The sequence below is a fragment of the Pteropus medius genome, unplaced genomic scaffold (genome assembly GCF_902729225.1).
Source record: "Pteropus medius unplaced genomic scaffold, Ma_sr-lr_union100, whole genome shotgun sequence".
Lineage (NCBI taxonomy): Eukaryota > Metazoa > Chordata > Mammalia > Chiroptera > Pteropodidae > Pteropus > Pteropus medius.
In genome coordinates this window covers 10,606,778-10,628,991 of record NW_024349798.1, presented here as the reverse complement: position 1 = coordinate 10,628,991, position 22,214 = coordinate 10,606,778, and the positions used below count along the sequence as shown (strand labels likewise).

Genomic DNA, 22,214 nt, shown 5'->3' with positions numbered 1-22,214 from the left:
TAAAGCAATTTCAGTTACAATCTGTGAATCAAGTAAAGACTTGTGATCAACTGAGAATCATATTTCAAAAATAGGTTACTCAGTGTTGTGATAATCGATTGGCTTTGACACAGAAAAGGACAAAAAGCACGTTTATTTCGATTTCAGAGGCTAGGAGAAGACGCACGACTGCCACCTGGTGGCCATTTTTCCAAATTGTTCATTCAGGTCTTCCAGGGATGAATTTGTGACATTGAATGTGGGAGGTCAACCACAGACATTCTACAGCCCTCAACGCTGGCTACTGACCAGGAGCTGTATATATTTCTATGTTCAATTGAAATCTTGATTACAAACCAAAACAATTTGGTTTGACCAGATAAATCAATCTTTCCTTCCTTCCTTCCTTCCTTTCCTTCCTTCCTTCCTTCCTTCCTTCCTTCTCTTTCTCTTTCTTTCTTTCTTTTCTTTTCTTTCTTTCTTTCTTTCTTTCTTTCTTTCTTTCTTTCTTTCTTTCTTTCTTTCTTTCTTTCTTTTCTTTCTTTCTTTCTTTCTTTCTTTCTTTCCTTTCTTTCTTTCTCTTTCTTTCTTTCTTTCTTTCTTTCTTTCTTTCTTTCAGCCCTTCCTTCCTTCCTTCCTTCCTTCCTTCCTTCCTTCCTTCCTTCCTTCCCCTTCCTTTCTTTTTCTTTCTTTTTCTTTCTTTTTCTTTCTTTCTTTCTTTTTCGTTCTTTCTTTCTTTCTTTCTTTCTTTCTTTCTTTCTTTCTTCTTTCTTTCTTTCTTTCTTTTCTTTCTTTCTCTCTCTCTCTTCTTTCTTTCTCTCTCTCTCTCTCTCTCTCTCTCTCTCTCTCTCACCTCTCTCTCTTTCAAATCAGATGTTCCCGAGAGAAATTATTCCAGTGATTTCTTTTATGGTCATTCTACATGTCCTTCTGCCATGTTGTTTTTCCTGGAGAAGAAGGACTTGCACATTTATTCTGCCTTCCTCAGTGGCTTTGGGCCAGAATAACTGGACCCAGGGGGTCCGGACCTGGTATATACATTGAAGGTTCCCTGGGAGGTATATATTCTTGGTTCCCTCTGGCCTTGAATATCCCTTCCATGACCCCAGTCCCAGCTGCTGTCATCTTGCCCTGACCATCATGACAGACTTGTAATTTGTCACCCTGGTTCCCCCACTAGCCATCACCCCCACCCCATCGCCCAGCCTGTTTTCTACAAGGCGACCAGAGTAATCTTTTAACCGAACGAAAGGAGTTCATGTCCACAAGCATCGAAGCCAAATGAGATGGGAATAGGAGTTTGCAGCAAATAAAGTAAATGTTTATTTAGGGAACTGGCACCCAGCCCGGAGACACAGGTGAGCTATCGTTACTGGAGAGCGGTGTTCCCCTCTTGGCTCGTTGTCCAGGTTCTTGATGTCTCGAACAAAGAATTGAGCAAGACATGGAAATACAGCAGAAAGAATAGCTTTCTTAGAAGGGAAAGTAAAGCAACAGTACAATTCCAGACGTGGGAGCGGCAGAGCAGGAGGATAGACGCTCAAAAGGCTCAGGATTCGAGGGCACAGTAACAAAGCCTTCCTGGGTTTTTATCCCTATTTGCTGTGGGCAGTTACTTTTCTTAGAGAAGTGGGCTTTCTTGATTGACAACTAAGATGGCAGGACCCAATGACTTATTATTTGCTTTCTGCGCATGTTCGTTCTCAAAATTCAGTCGGTTACAATGATATTGAACTTCTGGGCATATGCATCATCTTATAATGATGGTATAATGAGGCTCAGGTGAGTTGAAGGTCGTTGGGGCCTTCATTGCACAGGTGCGAGTGACTGGCTGAAACTAGTACCCAATTTTCTGCTTGCTTGTTTCCTTGTATAAGTTACTTTTAGCCCCAAAATGCCTTCTGGCTTACTTAATTGTGGGCAGACTAGTGCAGACCCTTTCTAGAATAAGATGATCTCAGCATCTCTGCAGGTGGACCCAAAACCCCCTAACTTTCCTGCCTAACTTGGAAACCCCTTTTTTTATTAGTATGGATGTTGAGGGACGGGAGGTCTCTTCTGTATCTGCTTCCTGCTGAGGAGAGTCATAGTCCCTGTCTATTGGGGTTTCATGGAACTCTTTCCCTCTCTGCCTTTGTCAGGATGGGGTCTCAGTATCCCACTGAAATGCCACTTCTGTCCTTAAACAAGGAAAAAGATACAAACTCATTACTTGAATCATATATCTAGTTATGTTTCCGTCATTCATTTGCCCATCAAGCGAGTGAAAGAAAACAGGTTTGGTTAATATATTTCGTAAAAGGAAAAAAAGGAGAAAAAACTTGAGTTAAAGGTCCCCTCTCTTCTTGGACTCTTAGGGCCCCATCCGGCCTAAAGCCATTCCTGCCTTATAATGAGCCAACGACCAGTTTCCGTGATCCTTATCAGAGGACCTGGGTCTCCAGTTTCAAGGTAATTACCTAAATTTGAGGGAGAGGGTCTTTCTCCAAAGACAGGAGGAGAGAAAAAACTTAATAGGTTTACTAAAAAAAATTAAGAATTTTGCAAACGATGGCTCCTATCACTATCACTCAAAGACCTGGCTCCCCATGGCCTCTAGGGGATAGGTTATAGGGGAAAGGTCATTAGTCATGGTAGCTAAGGGAACTGGGTCACGGCTCTGCTGACTGGTCGATTGGTCGGGGCTAGGATAGCGGGTAGTTGATCATTGCATCAGGTCCCGATGTCAGCCATGGCGTCGCCCCGTCTGGTTTCACGAGGTTGTGGTCCATGGGGTAGTTCCACTTTCACTGGTCCAGGGCTGAAACTTCACTGAGGTCAAGGTGTTATCTTTAGTTTGACCGAAACTTTGCTGTAGTTCGGGGTCTGGTTATTGTATCTTCATTGTGGTCGGTAGACCTGAGGCTTTATTCTTGAGAGAGTTCGATGCTGACCAGGGCTTGATGGTTAAGGGAAGGGACGTGATGTATGTGCAAAGTCAGAATAATCTGGTTGAAAGAAAGCGAGTGAATAAAGCTGGCTTGCATTAGGGAAGATGTCATTCTAAAGAAGTTAAGTTCTTATGTGGTTACGATCTCAACTCTCCAGTCTGGTCCTGTCACCCATTTGAATTGAAACCTTCCGTGGTTCTCTAGAAGTTAATGACCAAACTCCTTATCATGAATGACAGTCTACTGGTGTCTCAGGTGCTGTTGCTGCCTCATAAATGTGCCCTAAACTTTGCGGCTTAAAATAACTTCTATCTTGTTCACAATTTTGTGGGGCAGAAATTTGGGTCGGGCTCAGCTGGGCTGTTTGTCTGCTCCATGTGGCTTCAGCTGGGCGTTTAAAACCCAGAATCTGCTTTGAAGATGGCTTGCTCTTACTTCACTGGCACTGACACACGGCTGTTCGCTCCCCAAACCCCAAGCCCTGAGTTTAAAATGGTGGGAAATTGTTTTTTTCGAAGAGATTTAAGAAAACTATCCTGGTGTATGGATTATTATTTCATCGTATGAAAGGGCCTTGCCTCTTGACCAGTGACAGTTTGAATTTTAACTAATTTTGTCCTATTCCCCATCTAAATAGCTAATCTGTTGACATCCCCTACCAGCCATTGTAACGCCTACACGTTAGATGTTTGGATCCCAGTGGGTGGGGTTCCCATCACCCCAGGACAGTCCCACTACCCATAGTTCCCACTGGAGAGGAGGAAAACCTTTTCTTCTTCTCTCTTTTATTTTTATTTTCCAGTTAGAGTTCGCATTCTATATGACTTTATATTAGTTTTAGATGTATAGTGCAGTAGTTAGACATTTATATAATTTACAAAGTGATCCCCCCCGGCCCTGGTCAGCCTAGTACTCACCTGGCACTATATGTGGTTATTACAATTTACAGACTATTTTCCCTATGCTGTGCTTTACAGCCTCGTGACTATTTTGTGATTAGCGATTTGTACTTCCTAACCCCTTCACTTTTGTTACCCAGTCCCCCTCTCTCATCCGGCAACCATCAGTTTGTTCTCTGTATCTGAGTCTGTTTTCATTTCCTCGTCCCTCTTAGGTTCTGGGAATTTGACGAAAGACAGAGTAACAGGTGAGAAGGAATACAACATTTAATATTTTTACGTGCACAGAGGCTTCGGAGAAAATCAGTGAAACCCCAAAGAAAGGGTTAGACTTGAGCTTTAACAAAGGGAGATAAATAAATTATGGAGAAGTGACAAGACAAAAGGAAGGGATTTGGGCTCCAGGTTGGGGTGCACTGTGGGAAGGGAACTAGGAAATGCATAGTAAATAAGGGTTGTTTAGTAAGGTTTGTTATGCAGACTCTCTCGGGGCCATCTCTTGTCTTCTAGGTACTAGAAGGTTTTATTTCATTCTCTGCTTTTCTATCATTTACTACAAATGGAAATTTATGCCACCTTTACAAAGGGAACTTTATGCCCTGATTTTAGGCAGAGAACTCTTCCTATGCCTTGTTTCTACCTTTAGCTCAACATAATCCTTATGCCAAAGTGACTTATTTTGGGGCGGCACGTTCTGATCCCCATCACCATGGATAAATTAAAAAAATCAAGTAACTGTACCTTTCCCATCCCACAATCTCATGAAGCTGAAAGGTAGGAACTGATTGCAGCATTAGATTTCTGCATTATAGTGGTTTTTTGTTTGTTTGTTTGTTTAATTCTTTTACTCCTGCTCTGGATTTGTGTAATGGGTAATGGGTGAAAGTGTTAGGCTATCTCCAAGTCTTTGCTACTTCAGCTGCCAACGGCCAGTTCAAGATAAGGTCTCAATCTCATTTCATGATGTTGGATACATCTCCCTGAGGGAAGACCCCTAGAGAAGACTGGGGGTGGGGGCTTTGTGTCTTCCTAATTGGTGGGAAACAGCCACCTCCCAGCCACTGCAAGTGTCTAGGAGCACCCAGGAGGACCCACCTCCATGGCATACTGGGTGAGGGCTGTTATGAACAAATCGTGGTCTCCAGTGAAGAGTGACTGTATTAGTTTCCTTAGAGCTGCTATAACAAACGACCACAGACTTGGTGGTTTAAAACAGCAGAAATGCATTTTCTCACAGTTTTAGAGGCCAGAAGTTCAATATCAGTTACTTGATTTTTTAAAATTTATCCATGGTGATGGGGATCAGAATGTGCCGCCCCAAAATAAGTCGCTTTGGCATAAGCAGGGGTGCGTTCCCTCTGAAGTCTCTAGGGGAGAATCCTTTCTTAACCTCGTCCAGCTTCTGGTGGCTCCCATTTCCTTGTCTTGTGGCTGCATCTTTCTCTTCAAGCCCTGCCTCTTTCTTCATACTGAGAATGTGTTCACATGTAATTTTTAAAAGGATTTTCTTCTACCTCCATGGCCACCTCTGAGTGACATGCTGTCTCTTGCTGAGACAAGGGCTGGGACCCTCTTGCTCCAGTAAATCAGCAGTTACCTGGGACATGTGGTATTTCTAATTCCCTTGTCCCCTAGCAAAGGTTTTATTTCATTCTTTGCTTTCTATCATTTACTAATAAGAACTTGCTTCGTCTTTGCTATTTTATATCATCTCATTAAATTCCTTACAATGGCCTTGTATCAATTAGGGTTCTTGGTCTCATGCAACAGAATTGGTTAAGTAAGGAAAGATTGAGGGAGAGAGAAGGGAGGTAGGGAAGGAGCCTATTACGAAATGTCGGAGTCAGCACTGCCTTCGCTTTACACATGGAGGAAAAGGAGGAGCAGAGAAATGAAATGTGTTGGAACTGGCTTTCAGACCCAAGTTCATACTCTGTGAGAGCAACATATGAGATGTGTCACTTTCCAGGACTGTTGGACAAACTAGTGTGCCCTACTCAAGCCCCAGAGCAAGGACATGCTTCCTCTGCCTGAGGACTCCCCACAATCTTAGGGAGGGAGCCATCGAAGTTATAGAAAAAGGAATTTATCATAGGGCTAGACGTGGCCTGGTGTGGGAGAGCTAGTGGAGAAGGCTATGCAAACTGTTTCCTCTGGATCCAGTACTGAGTCTGGAGTCTAGACATCAACAAGGTGGCAGTCAAGGATGGATGTGGATGAGAGCAAGTACAAACTAGAAGAGCATGTGTGTGTCACCACCTCCACCCTTGAGACCACGGGAATCACAGGTCTGTGGGAAAAGCACGAAGCAGCACACGTATGGGCCTTGTACTTGGACAGGCCAAAGGCATCTCTGGCTGAAGCTGCAGGTCCATGAGCCAGCAGCTCAGCAAGCAGGCATAAACCGCCACACTGATGCCCTGTATCTACTTTCAGAACGTAAAACGTTCTGAAATTGACTGCTGTTTCACTTCTGCCTCAGAATCTTATGCAGTGTCTCATAACCAACGCTAACCTTCCAACGGCTAGAGGACATCCTGGGAGAGGTAGTTCCAGGTTAGTGACACGGACACAATACAAAACCATCACGCCTGCCTTATGAGTGTCAAGGGCGATATAGTGTAATGCTCATTGCCCAAAAATGGCAGAGGTTTGCTTTCCTGTTCACCTGCAGCTTCGACACCTGCCCTAAGATAAGCCAATCAGATGTGTGTCTGAGGTTTTGATTCTGGAGCCACATGGCGGCAGGAACAGTGGTGAATTCTTCCTGTTCCACCCATCTGGTCCCCACGAGGCAGCACAGTGTGGTGTATGCAACAGGAACCTAGGACCAGAGCACTGGGTTTGAATGGGCTGGGTCTCTGTGCCTTGGGCAAGCTGTCTAAACTCTGACCAGTTTTCCCATCTTTAAAATGGGTAAACTTAACATATCATTACGTTGTAGAATGTGAATTGCATAAACTCAGGTTTGAAACTTAATTTGTCACCACCTTTTTTTCCCCTTTTCCCCAAGCCTGAGTCTCTCAGCTCCATGGCGATTCCAAGAGCTACCTAATAGCCTTTTGTCAATATATTCAATTTTAGCTTATCAGACTTTGGTCCTGTCTCTTAAAAGAGGCATAAAAGTTTCCCAACAAAAGTATGTGAAGTGTTTCATGGCACCGGTGGGGTCTGCTCTTTGAACTATGTACTGGATCTCTTTGGTGTCACTGATAACAGTGGAGAATCTTGCTCCTGCCCTCCAAAAGGGGAGAAACATTAATACTTCTAAGATGCCTGCTGTCACGCCTTCCTCCCTTTTCCTATTACTGTGAAAACTTTTAAGACTTGCGTGCTGATCGACATTGCCGATTCACCGGTTGGGGATGCGGTTTCACTTTGGAGACACACACCAAAATCTTGTTTATGGTCTGTGGGCTTCCCTTAGTGAGTGACTGTCTAGCTTACATCAACCTGAGGTACAATCCTCCCTGAAAGGGAGCCCACGTCCCAGGCCGCAGGATGCACTCCATTGGTGAGCCCGAAATGGGGCTGCAGAGGGCAGCTCATCCCATTCATTTCAGCCCAGAATCTGGCTGGCTCTTTCGGTCGTAATGTTTTGGAAGGGAAAGACACAGGAGACTGAAAAATAACAGCTTTATTCATGGCTGAAGAGGTGAAGGCATCCACAAATGCCAAAGAAAACCATTCTCTGTTCATTTAAAAAATCTCAGTGCCTTGGAGGCTTGAACTTTCACTATGTAACAGAAAAGAATGCCTCTTTTTAACAGACTCTTTCACACTAATGGTTATCTTCCCGTTTTCTCAACATCCCATAGAGTTTGTCCCACTGGATCCTGACTTACCAAGTCTGTTCACTCATCAAGTTTCTTGGGTTTCCTGTGCCAGCCACAGCTTCAGCGAAGCGGCCCCTCAGATAGAGAAGTGCACAGGACATGTCTATCGGAGACCCCTAGTGTAATGATGGCAGCCAGGAAATGAGCAAAGTGTAGCATTAGGGAATCAGCCAATTAAAGCCTTAAATCTAAGGCAGACAATTCCATTTTCTTCAACTGAAATAGTGGGTTGGATGCTTTTATAAAAGATATTGTATATTTTGTGTACACAGCACACAATGAGTAACTAATTTTATTATACATATGTATACAGATTTAGGGAATACCTCCAGACTATTTCCCTAAATAGACGTTAAAAAAAAAAAAAGGAGGTGGTGGTGAGGGCACAAATTAATAGCCCTTAGAATTTGAACAGAATGGGAAGACATTTATTTTCATTTTCATAAAATCTTGTTGGAGATGCACCCCAGGGATTACCTGGCCTCAGTAAAGAACTGATTTTTCTTGTACCTATACTGACCACAGGAAGGCGACCTAAAGCTGATTGTCTACAGAGTAAATGGTGGCTGCTCGTATCTTCGGGCTTCTGATAGCAGCAGTTCCTTAGTCACCAAAGGTATCATACACAGCACAGCTTAGAGACATGGATTGACGATAGTGGATGTTCTAGAACATATCCATTGGAAGTACTTACTGAATGCAAATCAGAAATTCATAAAACTGGAGGCCACTACAACATAGGGAAGAGGACTGTCCCTCTACAAAGGGCTCACAATCTTACTGGCCCTTCAAGATGGCATATTGTAAATAAACAACTTAAATATGAAAAAAAAAAAACAATGTAGTACAGTATATAATTAATGAAGATTTTTCTTTTAACTGAGAGCTTCGGAAAACCCAGGGATAGATTTTATATCACAAAATGGTCCATATCGCCCAAAAATATCTTTAGATTGGACAGTGAAATAATATTTGTTGGAAGCTAAAAACTGAGATAAAGTACAGGCCATTGGGAGTGGTAAAGCTTTAATTTCTCCAATTTTCTTCCAAACCAACTTATTATTGGGGTTCTCATGGCACAGGAAGAGGTGGTAGCTTTCCACGGGCGCACACTTGGGATTGATTTTGGTGATGTTCCAAGTCAGGGCGATGCCCTTGGGTCTCAGCACCCGTTTCACTTTAAGCTCAGGCTTCTGGGGAGGAAGTGTGTCCCGGATTTTGTCTACCAGTTCAGGTAGCAGTGGTGGTGGTTCTGGGAGAGGTGGCAGATGCTCAAAGGACTCAGGAACCTAAAACACATTTGTAAAAACTTTAGTGAGATGAATTGGTGGGTTCTAATTCTTTTAAAGTGGTCAGCTGCAGTTCTACCAAATCCTAAGAACAAAAAGATGCTTCAAGAATATGTGAGGCTGGATCTAGTCTTTTCGAGCTTAAGCTTCTTTCGGAGTTAAGATTCTACACTGGAATATCACTAACCCCGCACTGGGTTGGGTGACACATATTCTGGATAACATTCCATCTCATTTCCAAATTGTGTTCCCCAACACTGTGCTCATTTACATAAAAAGTGTGTGTGGACGAGAACATCCATTTCCCCCTATCCTCATCAACGATGGTTATTATTCTTAAAACAAAAATCTTTTCCAATTTGTGGAGTAAAAAATTCTATTTATTTTAATTTCTAGCTTCTAGAAAATTCAATAACAGTATTTTAATTGTGTAAATAGACTCAGAATAGCACAGTTTGAAAAGCACATTAAAGCACTTTCCAAGCTGAAATATGACCCAAATTACTTTTTGATGAGTAAAACGTGCACTTCCATTTCCACTCAGTTTGGACGACTGTCCCCACACAGCGTTTCATGTCAGTACCTGGGTTGCACTTTGTGCCACTTGAGTTGTCTCTTTTGAGATAGAAACAGCTTTCATAGGTGACTCCAGGGTGGATACGGGATTTTCTGTGGACAACACAAGGTTTAAGAAGTTAAACTGATCTGCAATAATCAATCCCTTAGCCTTCAAGCAAAGAATAGTAGTCTGCACCCTGGGTGGATGCTTTTTAGAAACTTAAACACATCTATTAAGCAGTAAAAACCATTTTAGATCCCTTGTGTATGCAGTCATATAATGGTTTCATACACTTTATGAACCTCTCCAAATCAAATTTGTTAAACTTGTAAGTTTCTTTTAACTGACAAGGATAATTAAGAGTGCACTGTGTTTCAAAGTTAATTTATTAGTCACTTTATTTACTGGTGTTAAAAATTTTTTTTAGAAGAGGTAATGACTTTATGATTTTAATTCTCAGAGTCTGTACAGCCTTTTTTAACTGGTTTTAATAATTAGGACTAGATCTGTAAAAGCATAATCTGTAGGTTAATCATCACACAAAAGCTGACATAAATGACTTTTAATTTTTCAAGCGAACAGTTTCATACAAAAAAGATTCTAACAAATACAACTTTCCATAACTAACATTCCTTCTTTCAATAGTTTGTAGAAGGTAAAGCTAGAAAAGTTTTGAGTCTAAGTCACTAAGAATTTGCATATCTTTGCATATGTTAAGGAGTTTAGATTTTACCCTAAAGACAAAAACATAACCAGATTTGTATGTAAGAAATAATATTTTAGTGGCAACTTGGGGGATTCATTAAAAGCAGTTAAGTCAGGGCAGAAATATTAGTTAAAAAGTTATGGCAACAGACCAGGCCAAAGGTGATGAAATTCTAAAATAAGAAAGTATGAATCAGATCTGTTAGCTTCTCAGGAGACAGAAATGATGGGCTTGAAAACCGACTAGATGTTGGAATGAGGCAGATCTAGGAGTCAAGCGACTCTTCCACTTCTGGCTTGGGAAACTGAGTGAGCTATTGATACCGTTTACCGAGTCTGGGAATATGGGAAACAACCCAAATCTGACCTGACTGGTACTCAGAACTGTACATTCCACAGGACAGACTCACATCACCACGAGTTAGCATCATGAATGAGCATAACTATCCTTCCATTTGCTAGATTTCAAACTGAAGCCACCAAGTTAAAGGTATGACTTATTTTGTTAAGCACTGAATTAATCTGTGTTCTTACTTTGTATTTCACTGTATCTCAAATCCTGTATCATGCAGTTTAGAAACAATTCAGTAATCTTAATCATTAAAAAAAGTAACTGATTACTTCATTATGGACTTTATTTTTCAAATTTATATTTTTAATCTTCATGTTGAAACTGGAAATTGAAGGGTTTTTAAATCTTATCATGAGGTACCTGGAGATTCCAATGGCTCCAACCTTTTTTGGATCCATAGTTGAAAGGGGGGAAGGAACTGGATTACATACTTCCTATATAATCTCCATTTTAAAAATATTACATAATTTAGTTATGCTAATAAGTAGAATTCAAACATGTCATCAAAAAAGTACCATAAACATTCACGTACAGTTATTAAGAGATGAAACCTTACAACTGGTTACCGGCCCCAGAGGACTGTATTTTACTTCTTTTTGTTTCAATCTGAGAAAGAGGCCAACTTGTCATTCTCCGTCTACATTTTCATGTTATGCCTTTGAACCCCGAGAAGGAATTCATCTATTGAGATGGACTTGGACTCATTATGGTTAACCAGGCCTAAAGTCAAAACGAGGGTCTAGTGGCCACGTACTGACGGGGGCCTCTTATGCACTCTGTATGCTGGGAAGGACCAGAGCTGAGCTGTTTCCCACACTATGCCCTGCACGCTTACCCTACCTGCGTCAAGCACTACAGAGAAGTTCTTTATTCTCTCATCACCATGTTATCACTCAACCAATAGACTATGACCTGCTCCAACCAATTATAACTGTACAAAATGTACTCTTACATTTGCATTTATGCCAAGCAATCCAAACTACAATTTGGAAACCCCATTTACATGAAACGAACTAAAACTATCGGTGGGAGATTTTCCATAAAAAATGGCCTTTCCTTCATCTTGGCAGAACACTGTCAGGCTCTGTATTCACGGTTTGCAAACTATTAATTAAATACAGTATCTCTTTTTTTCCAGTGCCTTTTGTTGGATTTGTTTACACGCTCTAGCATCCTATCCTCTCACAACCTCTATTGTTAAGGTTAAGGAAGAAAATGTGCGTGCCACAGGGAGAAAAGAGATTCAGAATAGCCCCAAACAACCCAGATGTCTTTCAGTGAGTGACTGGATAACCTATTATACATAAACTATTATATATCCCTACCACGGAATACTACTCAGCAATAAAAAGGAATACTACTGATAACACGTGACAACTTGGATAGCCCTCGAAGGGAATTATGCTAAGTGAAAGAAGCTAATCTCAGAACGACACACACCGTGTCATCATATTTGTCTCAAATCCATGGAATAACAATTACAGAGGTAGAAACAGATTAGTAGTCACCAGAGTTTAGGGACTGGGGACAGGAGGTAGATGTAGCTATGAAGGGGTAAACATGAGGGAACCCTGGAGTGTAATTTGTGTAATTTGATTGTGGCAGCAATTATACAAATCTACATGTGATAAAATTGCACAGAACTGTACACACACACACTAACATCCTAAAACAAACCTCGTAAACAGGTCAAACGCATTTTGAATTGTTACCCTTCCTTCTTTTTTAAAAAAAGAAAGACAAATCCTTTACCTGTGTTGCAGTTTGACAGGTCTTCTTCCGTCAGGTCAATCACAGAATCAAGTTTCTTTGTTTCTACAGCCTGAAAAGTTATGTTAAAAAAATGTTTTGCCTCAATAGCAGAAAATGTTTTTTAAAAATAAAACACACATCATTTAACATTATCATATAGAAGCTAGAGATTGAACATTCTCTAAGTCTTCATGGTTTAATTTAACTCTACTATGAAAGAGAAAGTCATGAAATACTATATAGTTTCTGAAAATATGACTAAACAGAATCTATATAAGTTAATTTGGTAAGGAAGTATGGTTGTAAAATATGTTTATCATTACCTGTTTGCCTGTTAATGTTTAAGCTAGACTGGAACCTGGTTATACTAACTAGTCAGAGATTAATTTCTCAGAGAACGAATTTCCCAAAGAATGAATAACAAAGCTGAGTCATCCAACATGTAGCAACAGTAAAGTTCCTAAAACTAATGTATTTAAATAAACAACATTCGCAGACAATATTTATTACCTACCGTAACTTCAGTTTTAGCATCAGGTGAATTGTGAGAATTTCCTGATGTAATTTTTCCAGTATCTAAAAGAAAATTTTTAAAATATGAACATTTGACATGTTTATTAAATTATTAAATATTTATGGACTTTGTAATACATAAATGCTGAAACACAATAATGGGAATGATAATTAACGGTTTATTATACAATCATAAAAAGTAACTCAACTGACCACCTATTCCAAAGACTGATGAGCAAGTTAAAAAAATGTAATTTTGGTTCAAAAGATTTTATCCTGTAACTTTACAACTGTATTAGTAACTCTTTTTTGAAAACCTATATGTAAATTAATAGGAAATAAACTTGGAGAGGTACCACATTTTTTAGTCACAATATCTTTAGACTGCCTCAGAGAGCTGAGGGGCATTCTTCCTAGAACCAGTAGAAAGCCTCAGGCAGATGCTTAATATCCCTTAAACTCTTTGATCCATAGTCTTAACCGCCTAAACCAGATGAACAATTAAGTAGTTGTACACGTGGAGGCAAAATTTTATGAGATTAAGATGCAAATACTCTAATACAGAGTAAAAAATAAAAAAGAAATGTAGAATTTTGAATGAGGAATTATGAGCCAACAAGATACTAATCTGTGAGGAAATTTATTGGAAATTTAAGGTTAAAGATTTTTTTATATAAATGTAATAAGAGAGAAACTCTACAGAGCAACGAAAAGTACTATAAAAACACCAAAAGTTAAAAATCAAAGAACTAAAGAATAGCCAAATTTTAAATCTTAAGTATACTATAACTTAATAGATAAACCAAAAAGCAAAGCACTAAAACAGGCCAGAGCAAACAAGTAAAAATAATGTATATGAAAAGGTAAGTAGTTTTATAACTTACAAAGCCATTAAACAAATAGTAAAGAAACAAAAGGCCATGAATTGATAAAACACAAAGTTAAAAAAAAAAACCTCAATTATATTAAGAGATCATTTACTTATTCAGGTAATATTAACCAAATGTAAATTAAAGCACTTGTGAGAGTAGAATTTTATTAAAAGAATATTCAAATCTCTAAACAAATACTGATTTTAAGCTTTCTAATTTGATCATATTTTAACCAACTTAAGATACCTGTTAGATTTGATGTAATTGGTGTTGTCAAACTAGGGCTTTCCACAGAAATCAACATAACATCATCGTTACTAAAATGATAAAAAAATTAAACAAAAAATAAACTAAACATGCATTTTTAAGCTTAAACATACAATCAATGGTTAGAATTCTTCTTCTAACTTAACATTTGTAACTGACATGTTTTAATCTAATAATTGTGGAGGTGAAATGGAAATGATAAAACCAAATACCTATGTATTACCAATTATGTGACCAAAAGTTTATGGATATCCAATAATAATGGACTCTTAAAACTTAGTAGACTTCTACTTACAATGAATCCAATCTAGAAGTATATAATATACATAAGTGTGTAATATAAAGTCACTCTGGCACATACACTTGCCTTCATGAAAATGAAACACGTAACTGAAAGAATTCCATTAAGATACTTTGACTCTTTTGTAGGACTATAACAAATAAAGCTATTAAAAATTAATTCTGCGACTACCTCACTATAGTAGCAGTATTTACCACACTTTTACTAAACTAAGCATTGATGGTAAATAATGCTAATTATGGCTACAGAATATCCTGGGTCAGAAGACTATCTTCTGCTTCTATTTGACCCTGATACCACTTTTATGAGTTTGGCATTTAAATCAAAATTTTAAAGAAAATCTTGATGTAAATTTTATCAAGCCTGTAAAATTCTAGATGAATTTTCTATATATAGGGTTATACCAAGTTCTTACAGATATATTTAATTTTTGGCTTTTGTATTTAGGTCTATAATCCATTTCAAGCTATTTTTGTATATGGCGTAAGGTTAAGAGGTCTACTTTTCCCCTCTGGTTATTCCAACAATACTTCTTGAAAAGATTATCTTTTCACCATTAAATTACCTCAGCATTTTAGTTGAAAATCAATGGACTATATGTATACTTTCTATTCTGTCCATTGATTTATATGTCCATCCTTATGCCAATACCATTGTTTTAATTACTACAGATTTATAGTAAGTCTTGAACTCATGTAGTTTATGTCTCCCAACTTTGTTTTTCTTATAACATTGTTTTCATCTTCTAGGTCTTTTGAATTTCACATAAATTTTCAATCACCTTGTTACTTTCTATAAAAAATGCTGCCAGGATTTTGATTGAGATTGCATTAAATGTACAAAACAATTTGGGCAAAGTGACATTAATATAAATTTTCTGATTAATGAATATGGCATATCTCACCATATCGCCCTTAACTTCACTCAGCAATATTTGGTACTTTTAAAAATTAATACTTTTTTACAGAGCAATTTTAGCTTATAGTTAAATTAAGTGGAAAGTACAGTGTTCCCATATACCCAGTTCCTCACCCCCGCAACCTCTCCTACTACCAAAATCCTGTACCAAAGTGGTACACTTGTTACAACTGCTGAACTTACACTGACACATTATTATCACCCAAAGTCCATAGTTTATAATAGGGTTTACCCTTAATGTTGTACATTCTATGGGTTTTGACAAATGAATGATGACATGACATGTATCCACCACTCCAGTATCATACAGAGTCATTTTTCTACCCTACATATCCCCTGTGCTCTGCCTACTCATCTCTCTCCAGTAACCCCTGGCAACATCTCATCTTTTTTATTGTCTCTTTTTTTTATAGTTTTGTCCTTTCTAGAATGTCATATAGTTGGAATCATACAGTATATAGCCTTCTCAGATTGGCTTTTCACTCAATAGTATGCATTTAAGATATGCCCATGTCTTTTCATAGCCTGAAAGCTCATTTCCTTTTTAGCACCGTTAATATTCCGTTATTTGAATGTACCACAGTTTATTTACCCATTCGCCTGCTAAAGAACATCTTGGTTGCTTCCAAGTTTTGACAATTAAGAATGAAACTGCATTTTATGCTTCTATTTTTTCTCCTTTCTTAACATATCAATTATACTTCTAAGTGGTTGCCCTATAGTCTGCAATACACATTTACAACTAATTCAAGTCCACTTTCAAATAACACTATATTGCTTCACAAGTAGTGCAAGTATCTTACAACAAAACATTCCCAATTTTTCATTCATGTTCCTTCAATCATTACGTCATTCATTTCACTTTTATGTAAGCACACAGATATGCACAATCACACTGTTGCTATGATTTTGAACCAACTCCTGTCTGTTAAATCAATGAAGAAAAATAAGTTTCTATTTTATCTTCACTCACTCCTTCTCTGATGATCTTTTCTTTATGTAGATCTGATGTTCTAACATATCATTTTCCTTTGATATAATTTATGATATGATATAAAAGTTCTTTGAAGAATTTTTAACATTTCTTGTAAGGCAGGTCTACTGACAACAAATATCCTAAATTTTTGTTTGTCTGAGAAAAGTCTTAATTTCTTCTTCACTTATGAAGGATAATTTTGGAGTACTTAACTTTAGGTTGGTGGTTTTGTTCTTACAACACTTAAGATTTTTACTCCACTTTCTTGCTTGCATAGTTTTTAAGAAGTCAAATGTAATTTTCATCTTTCCTCCTCTATAGGTAAGCGTTTTTTCCTCTGGCTTCTTTCAAGATTTTATCTTTGCTATTCTAAAGTTTAAATATGATATGCTGAAGTGTAGTATTTTTGGTATTTTTCTGCTGGGTGTTCTCTAAGCTTCCTAGATCTGTGGCTTGGTATCTAACATTAATTTGGAGAAAATTCTTAGTCATTATTCCTTCAAATGTTGCACTTGTTCCTTCCCCCATGATATTCCCATTGCGTGTATGTCACTCCCTTTGTAGTTGCCCAAGTTCTTGGATAGTCTGGGTTTTTGGTTTTTTTTTTTGGTCTTTTTTTCCTTTTTTTCATCTTGGAAGTTTCTATTGTCATACTTTCAAGCTCAGTGATTCATCAGCTGTGTCTATTCTACTAATAAGTCCATCAGAGGCATTTTTCAATTGTTAGTGTTTTTCATATCAAGCATTGCTTTTTCTTTAGAATTTCCATCTCTCTCTGCTTAGTGTTTTTTATATCAAGCATTTCTTTTTCTTTAGAATTTCCATCTCTCTATGCTTACATTATCCACTTGTTCTTGAATTTTATCTATATTTTCCATTAAAGCCCTTAGCATATTAATCACAGTTTTTCAAAACTCCTAGTCTGATAATTCCAACATTCCTGCCATATTTGATTCTGATACTTGTGCAGTCTCTTCAAATTTTGTGGGTTTTTTTTGTTTGTTTGTTTGTTTTTTTTTTTGCCTTTTAGTACGTCTTGTAATTTTACTAAAAGGTAGACATGTACTGGGTAAAAGGAACTATAGTAAACTGGCCTTTAGTAATATAGTGGTAATATAGTAATATAGTAATAGAGGTCTAGTAGCATTCTACTAGACCTATGATTAGGTCTCAGACTTTTAGTGAGCCTGTGCCCCTGGAATGTAAACTTCACTAGTGCTTCTCAGTCCCACCCCCCCACCCCACTCTACCCTAGAGCTTAGGTGAGACAGGATGGCTAGAGGGGACTATAGTTGGGTATTTCCCATCTTCCATGCGGAAGGCTAGGGGGAGCAGGAGTTGGATATTTCCTTTCTCCCAGATAGTTTAAGCTCTGAAAATAGTTTCTCCTGATGGCAGGCCTTGTTAAGAGAAAGCTCTGGTGCATTTCAAAAGGTTCCTTTTACCTTCCCTCTGCTGGAAGCATGAGAGGATTTTTCTGCAATATTCTGAGGACCTGGTAGAGCTTCTGTAGGTAAACCTCACAAAATTGTTTTAGATTTTCCTACCTCTGCACTAGTTCCCATGGTTTTAGATTTTCCTACCTCTGTACTAGTTCCTATGGTTTCTGCTCATGGGTTTCTGTCCCAATTCCTATATGTTGTGATTCTCAGTTTCCACATGTTTGTCTCTCTAATTTTGGGAGCAGTAGTTTGCTCTGTAACCCTTCTTCTCTGATGGATCTACGAAGAGTTGTTGGCTTGGCAGGGGCTGCACTCATGTGAAGGCATGACTGGGGCTGGAGGTTCTGCTTCTAGAGTGGCTTACTCACATGGCTGTTGGCAGAGTGCCTCACCATCTGGGACTCTGCACAGGTTGCTTGATATCCTCGAGTAACTTATGCTTGCTTCCATGCTACTGTGGCAGTTAAAGTGCCCCAGAGCAAGCTATCTGAGAGAAAGCAAGGAAGCTATGATGTCTTTTATGATCTAGTTACATACTCTCACTTTTACCGTTTCTATTTGCTGTGACTACATATAGCCCAAGAAGGGAATTAGGCTCCACCTTTTTAAAGGGAGGAGTATCAAAGAATATAGGGCGAACCCACTCTGATGGAAGATAACGTGATTTAGAGCCTCTGTAATTTTCAATACACAATGTCCTATATGCAAACAAAAAAAAATGAGCAGGTGTAATAAGAAAGAGGACAGGGCAAATGAATAGAGACTCATGGACATGGACTATAGGCTAGTGGTTACCAGAGGGTAGGAGGTGGGGAAGGAAGGGGGAGGTAGACGTGGTAAAGGGGGTCAAATATAGAGGGGTAGGGGGAGGGCGAAGTGGGTAAAGAGGATCAAATACATGGTAGCTGAAGGAAACTGAAGTTTGGGTGGTAAACACACAATAGAATATACAGATGTCAAATTATAATGTACACCTGAAAATTATATAATTGTATTAACCAATGTTACCCCAATAAACTTAATTTTAGAAAAGTTTAAAAAAAAGAGGACAAAAATGAAGAATAGCAAATAGAGCTAAAAGTTACCCAGATACAAGAGTCATAAGAAATGGATCAAAAAATAACAGTGATAAAATGTTTAACGCATGGATAACAAAATAAAAAATTTCACCAGAGAACTTGAATCTATAAAAAAGAATCCAATGGAAAGAAGAAAAATTACACAAACTGAAATTAAGAACGCAATACATGGGCTTAATGGCCACTTGAATCTTGCTGAAGAAAAGATTAATAAACTGAAAAGTACCCAGACCACAGCATAGAGAACAAAAAAGATGGAGTATACAGCGAAACACATAATACAGAGAAACACATAATTAGAAAGAAGGGGTGAAAAGACAAGAATGGTACAAAAGCACTATATGAAGAGATAATGACCAAGAATTTTTCAATGACGACGAAAGAAGGCAAGCCGCAGAATCAAGGACTATGAGCCCCAATCAGGATAAGGATACATTAAAAAGCAAAACAAAATACCCCATAACTAGCATCAAACTGACTAAAACCAAAGAAGTAGACTATCTTAAAAGCAGCTGGAGAAATACAGGTATTATCTTCAAAGAAGTAACACTACGACTAACTTTCCAATAAAAATTACAGAAATCAGAAGACAATAACATCTTGAAAGTAGTAAAAAAAAAAAAAATAACTGTCAATCTACAATTCAATACCCATGTTAAAATATCCTGTAAAAATAAAGAAAAAATGAAAGTATTTCCAGACAAATAAAAACTAACAGAATTCATCCTGAGCAGAAGTTAAAAAATAAATAATAAATGGAGTTCTTCAGGCAGAAGTAAAATTATTCCAGGTGGAAAGATGGAAATACAGGAAGGAATGCAATAGAAAGGGTAAATATTTGGGTAACTGTAAATGAATAATGACTATACAAAAAATAGTAATATTATTTTGTGAGATATAATATAAAATTAAAATGCATGAAAACACAAAAGATGGGGGCAAGCAGTAAATGGAGTTAAAGTGTACGAAGGTCAAGCATTGCCTACAAAATGGTAAAAGTAGAAATTCATATTATTAGACTTTAATATTAGAATCAAGAATCCCTATCATGATCTTTAGGATAACTTCTAAAGAAACAATGAAATATATATAATTAACAAGGTAATGGGGAAAGGAAAAAAAGAATTAAAAAATTCTAAAACGGAAACAGAGAGACAGACATATTTAGGGGGAAAAGGACCATAAAATAGATGGGACAAATAGAAAACAAGTAGTAAGACTGCAGTTATGAACCTACATATATCAGTAAGTTTGTATTAAACATAAACAACCTAAATTTTCTAATAATTATTTTCAAATTGAATTAAAAATACACATTGTTTAAGAAATAATTATACTAGTACCCACATAGCCAACACTGTGGTAAATATATCTTAAATTATCAGCACTTCAGAAACCTATGTGCCTCTAACCTGTGTCATAAATCTCCTCCAAAAAATAGCATTTGTGGTACTAATTTCCTTGTTTTACTCTTTGGATTTAGCACTTAGCTTTGAATTCCTAAATAATATACTTTTGTTTTTCTGGCTATTTTTGAACTTTGTTTGAATGGAATCATACTATTCTTTTGTGTCTGCTTTGCAATACTGTTTTGTGGGTGTAACTCATACTGCTGAACATGACTGTGGTTCCTTCATTTTCATGAATGTATGGATTTCATTGCATGGACTTACTGCAATTTATTTTTCTTTTCGACTATACATCATTTTTTCTTTCCAGTTTTTGGCCATTATGGAAAATGTTGCTAATAAACATTTCTCTCTATATATATCCTATTGCACATGTATACATGTTTCCAGGCAAGGTATATATCATGGGATGGGACTGCTATGTCAAAGGATATTCAGATCTTCAATATTTCTGGATAATGACAATTTTTTTTTTAAAGTACTATACCAATTTACTCACCCCAAAACAAAATGTTAAATAAAACCAATTCTATTTCAAAACCTCACCAATGCCTTGTATTACCAGATTTTAAAATGTTTTACTTTTCCTTATCTGATATAAAATGGTATCTCATTGTGGTTTTAATTTGCATTTCCCTGATTACTAATAAAGGTGAGCACCTTTTCATATGTTTATTGGCCATTTGGAATTCCTCTTTTGTGAAGCAGATGTACAAGTCTTTTGCCCATTTTTCTTTAGTATTATCTGGCTTTTACTCATTGATCTGTTGAAGTTCTTCACATGTATTCTGGGTACTAGTCCTCTACAGGTTATATGTGCTGCGAGTATCTTCTCTCACTCGATAGCCTGTCTTCTCACTATCTTTATAGTGCCTCTTGAGAAAAGAAGTTTCTAATTTTAATGTTGCAAAACTGATCACTTTTTCTTTTATGATAAGGGTATTTCAGATGCTACCGTCTAAGAGCTTTATAATTTTCCTTTAGTTTCCTTAATCCACATGAGATTGATTTTTATGTATAGCTTGACATAGGGATCCAATTTCTTTCATATTTCTCCCAACCCGGATAGCAAATTCACATCATTTAATAGAAGTCAATAACTTCCCAAACGACCTGCCACTCAATCTCCATCATATATCACATACAAACATGCACAGGCTTCTGGACTCTTCCACGCTGTTCTATTTGGCAATATCATATTAAGATACACTTGCAAATATTACATTATCCAATTACTGTAGTTTTGTAATGTTCTGACATCTGATGGCAAATTCCTTCCAAATTGTTTTTCTACTTAACGTATAACTTGGCCTCTTAACCTATTGCATTTACGTATACATTTTAGAATCAAATCAAATCAGCTTGTCAAGCTCCATAAAATTATACACTGGGAATCTGAAATTGTACTCCATAAATTAATTTGAGCAAAAGTAAAAACATTTCATAACACTGCATTGTCCAAACCATAAACATACTACTTTTCTCCACTGAATTCTTCTTTAACATTTTTCAGAGTTTTGTAACGTTCTTCAGAATTACTACATGTCTTGTTAAATGTATTCTTAGGCACTTGATATGTTTGGTGCTATTGGAATTTTTAAAAATTTCATTTCCTACTTGTTTATATATCATATATGATATATAGGAATGTCATTGGTTTCTTACATATTTGAGTTTGACAATCTTTCTAAATTCTTATTAATCCTAATAATTTATCTGTAAATTCCTTTGGATTTCCTACATACATGCCATCAATTATCGAAGAATAGTTAATATTTATTGTTGCTTCTTTTTGAATCCTTTATTTTTACTTTTCTTTCATTGTTTTTTTTTGTATTTTTGCATTAGCCAAGCTATTCAGTATAATGTTAAAGTAGTGAGCACAGGCATCCTTTTATTTTGTATCTCAAAGTGAATATTTCCAATATTTTACCACCAGATTTGATTTTAGAGTTTTTGTAGATATTCTTTTTCAGATTAAGGAAGTTATCTCCAATTCCAGGTTTGGCAAAAATTTGTTTTTAATCATAGATATTTTATTAAATCCTACATTTATTGTGAGCTGATGATTCTTCTCCTGGAAAATTACTTTGATTTTTTTATTGTTGAACCAAAATTGCAGCATTCCTGGGACAA

At 37.4% G+C, this 22,214-nt stretch overlaps 1 protein-coding gene across 1 annotated transcript in view; it reads right to left on the bottom strand.

Annotated features, from left to right (window-relative positions):
• Nucleotides 1-7,427: 7,427 nt before the first annotated feature.
• The window catches only part of ATF7IP2 (activating transcription factor 7 interacting protein 2), a 52,823-nt gene continuing 38,036 nt past the window's right edge, over nt 7,428-22,214 (bottom strand). The window contains exons 7-12 of the mRNA XM_039885318.1: nt 20,339-20,341; nt 13,933-14,003; nt 12,822-12,877; nt 12,302-12,371; nt 9,517-9,602; nt 7,428-8,933 (exon numbers count right to left, since the gene is read on the bottom strand). Coding sequence (XP_039741252.1) covers nt 8,520-8,933; nt 9,517-9,602; nt 12,302-12,371; nt 12,822-12,877; nt 13,933-14,003; nt 20,339-20,341 — 700 coding nt within the window. The 3' untranslated portion in view covers nt 7,428-8,519. The remainder of the gene's footprint in view (nt 8,934-9,516; nt 9,603-12,301; nt 12,372-12,821; nt 12,878-13,932; nt 14,004-20,338; nt 20,342-22,214) is intronic.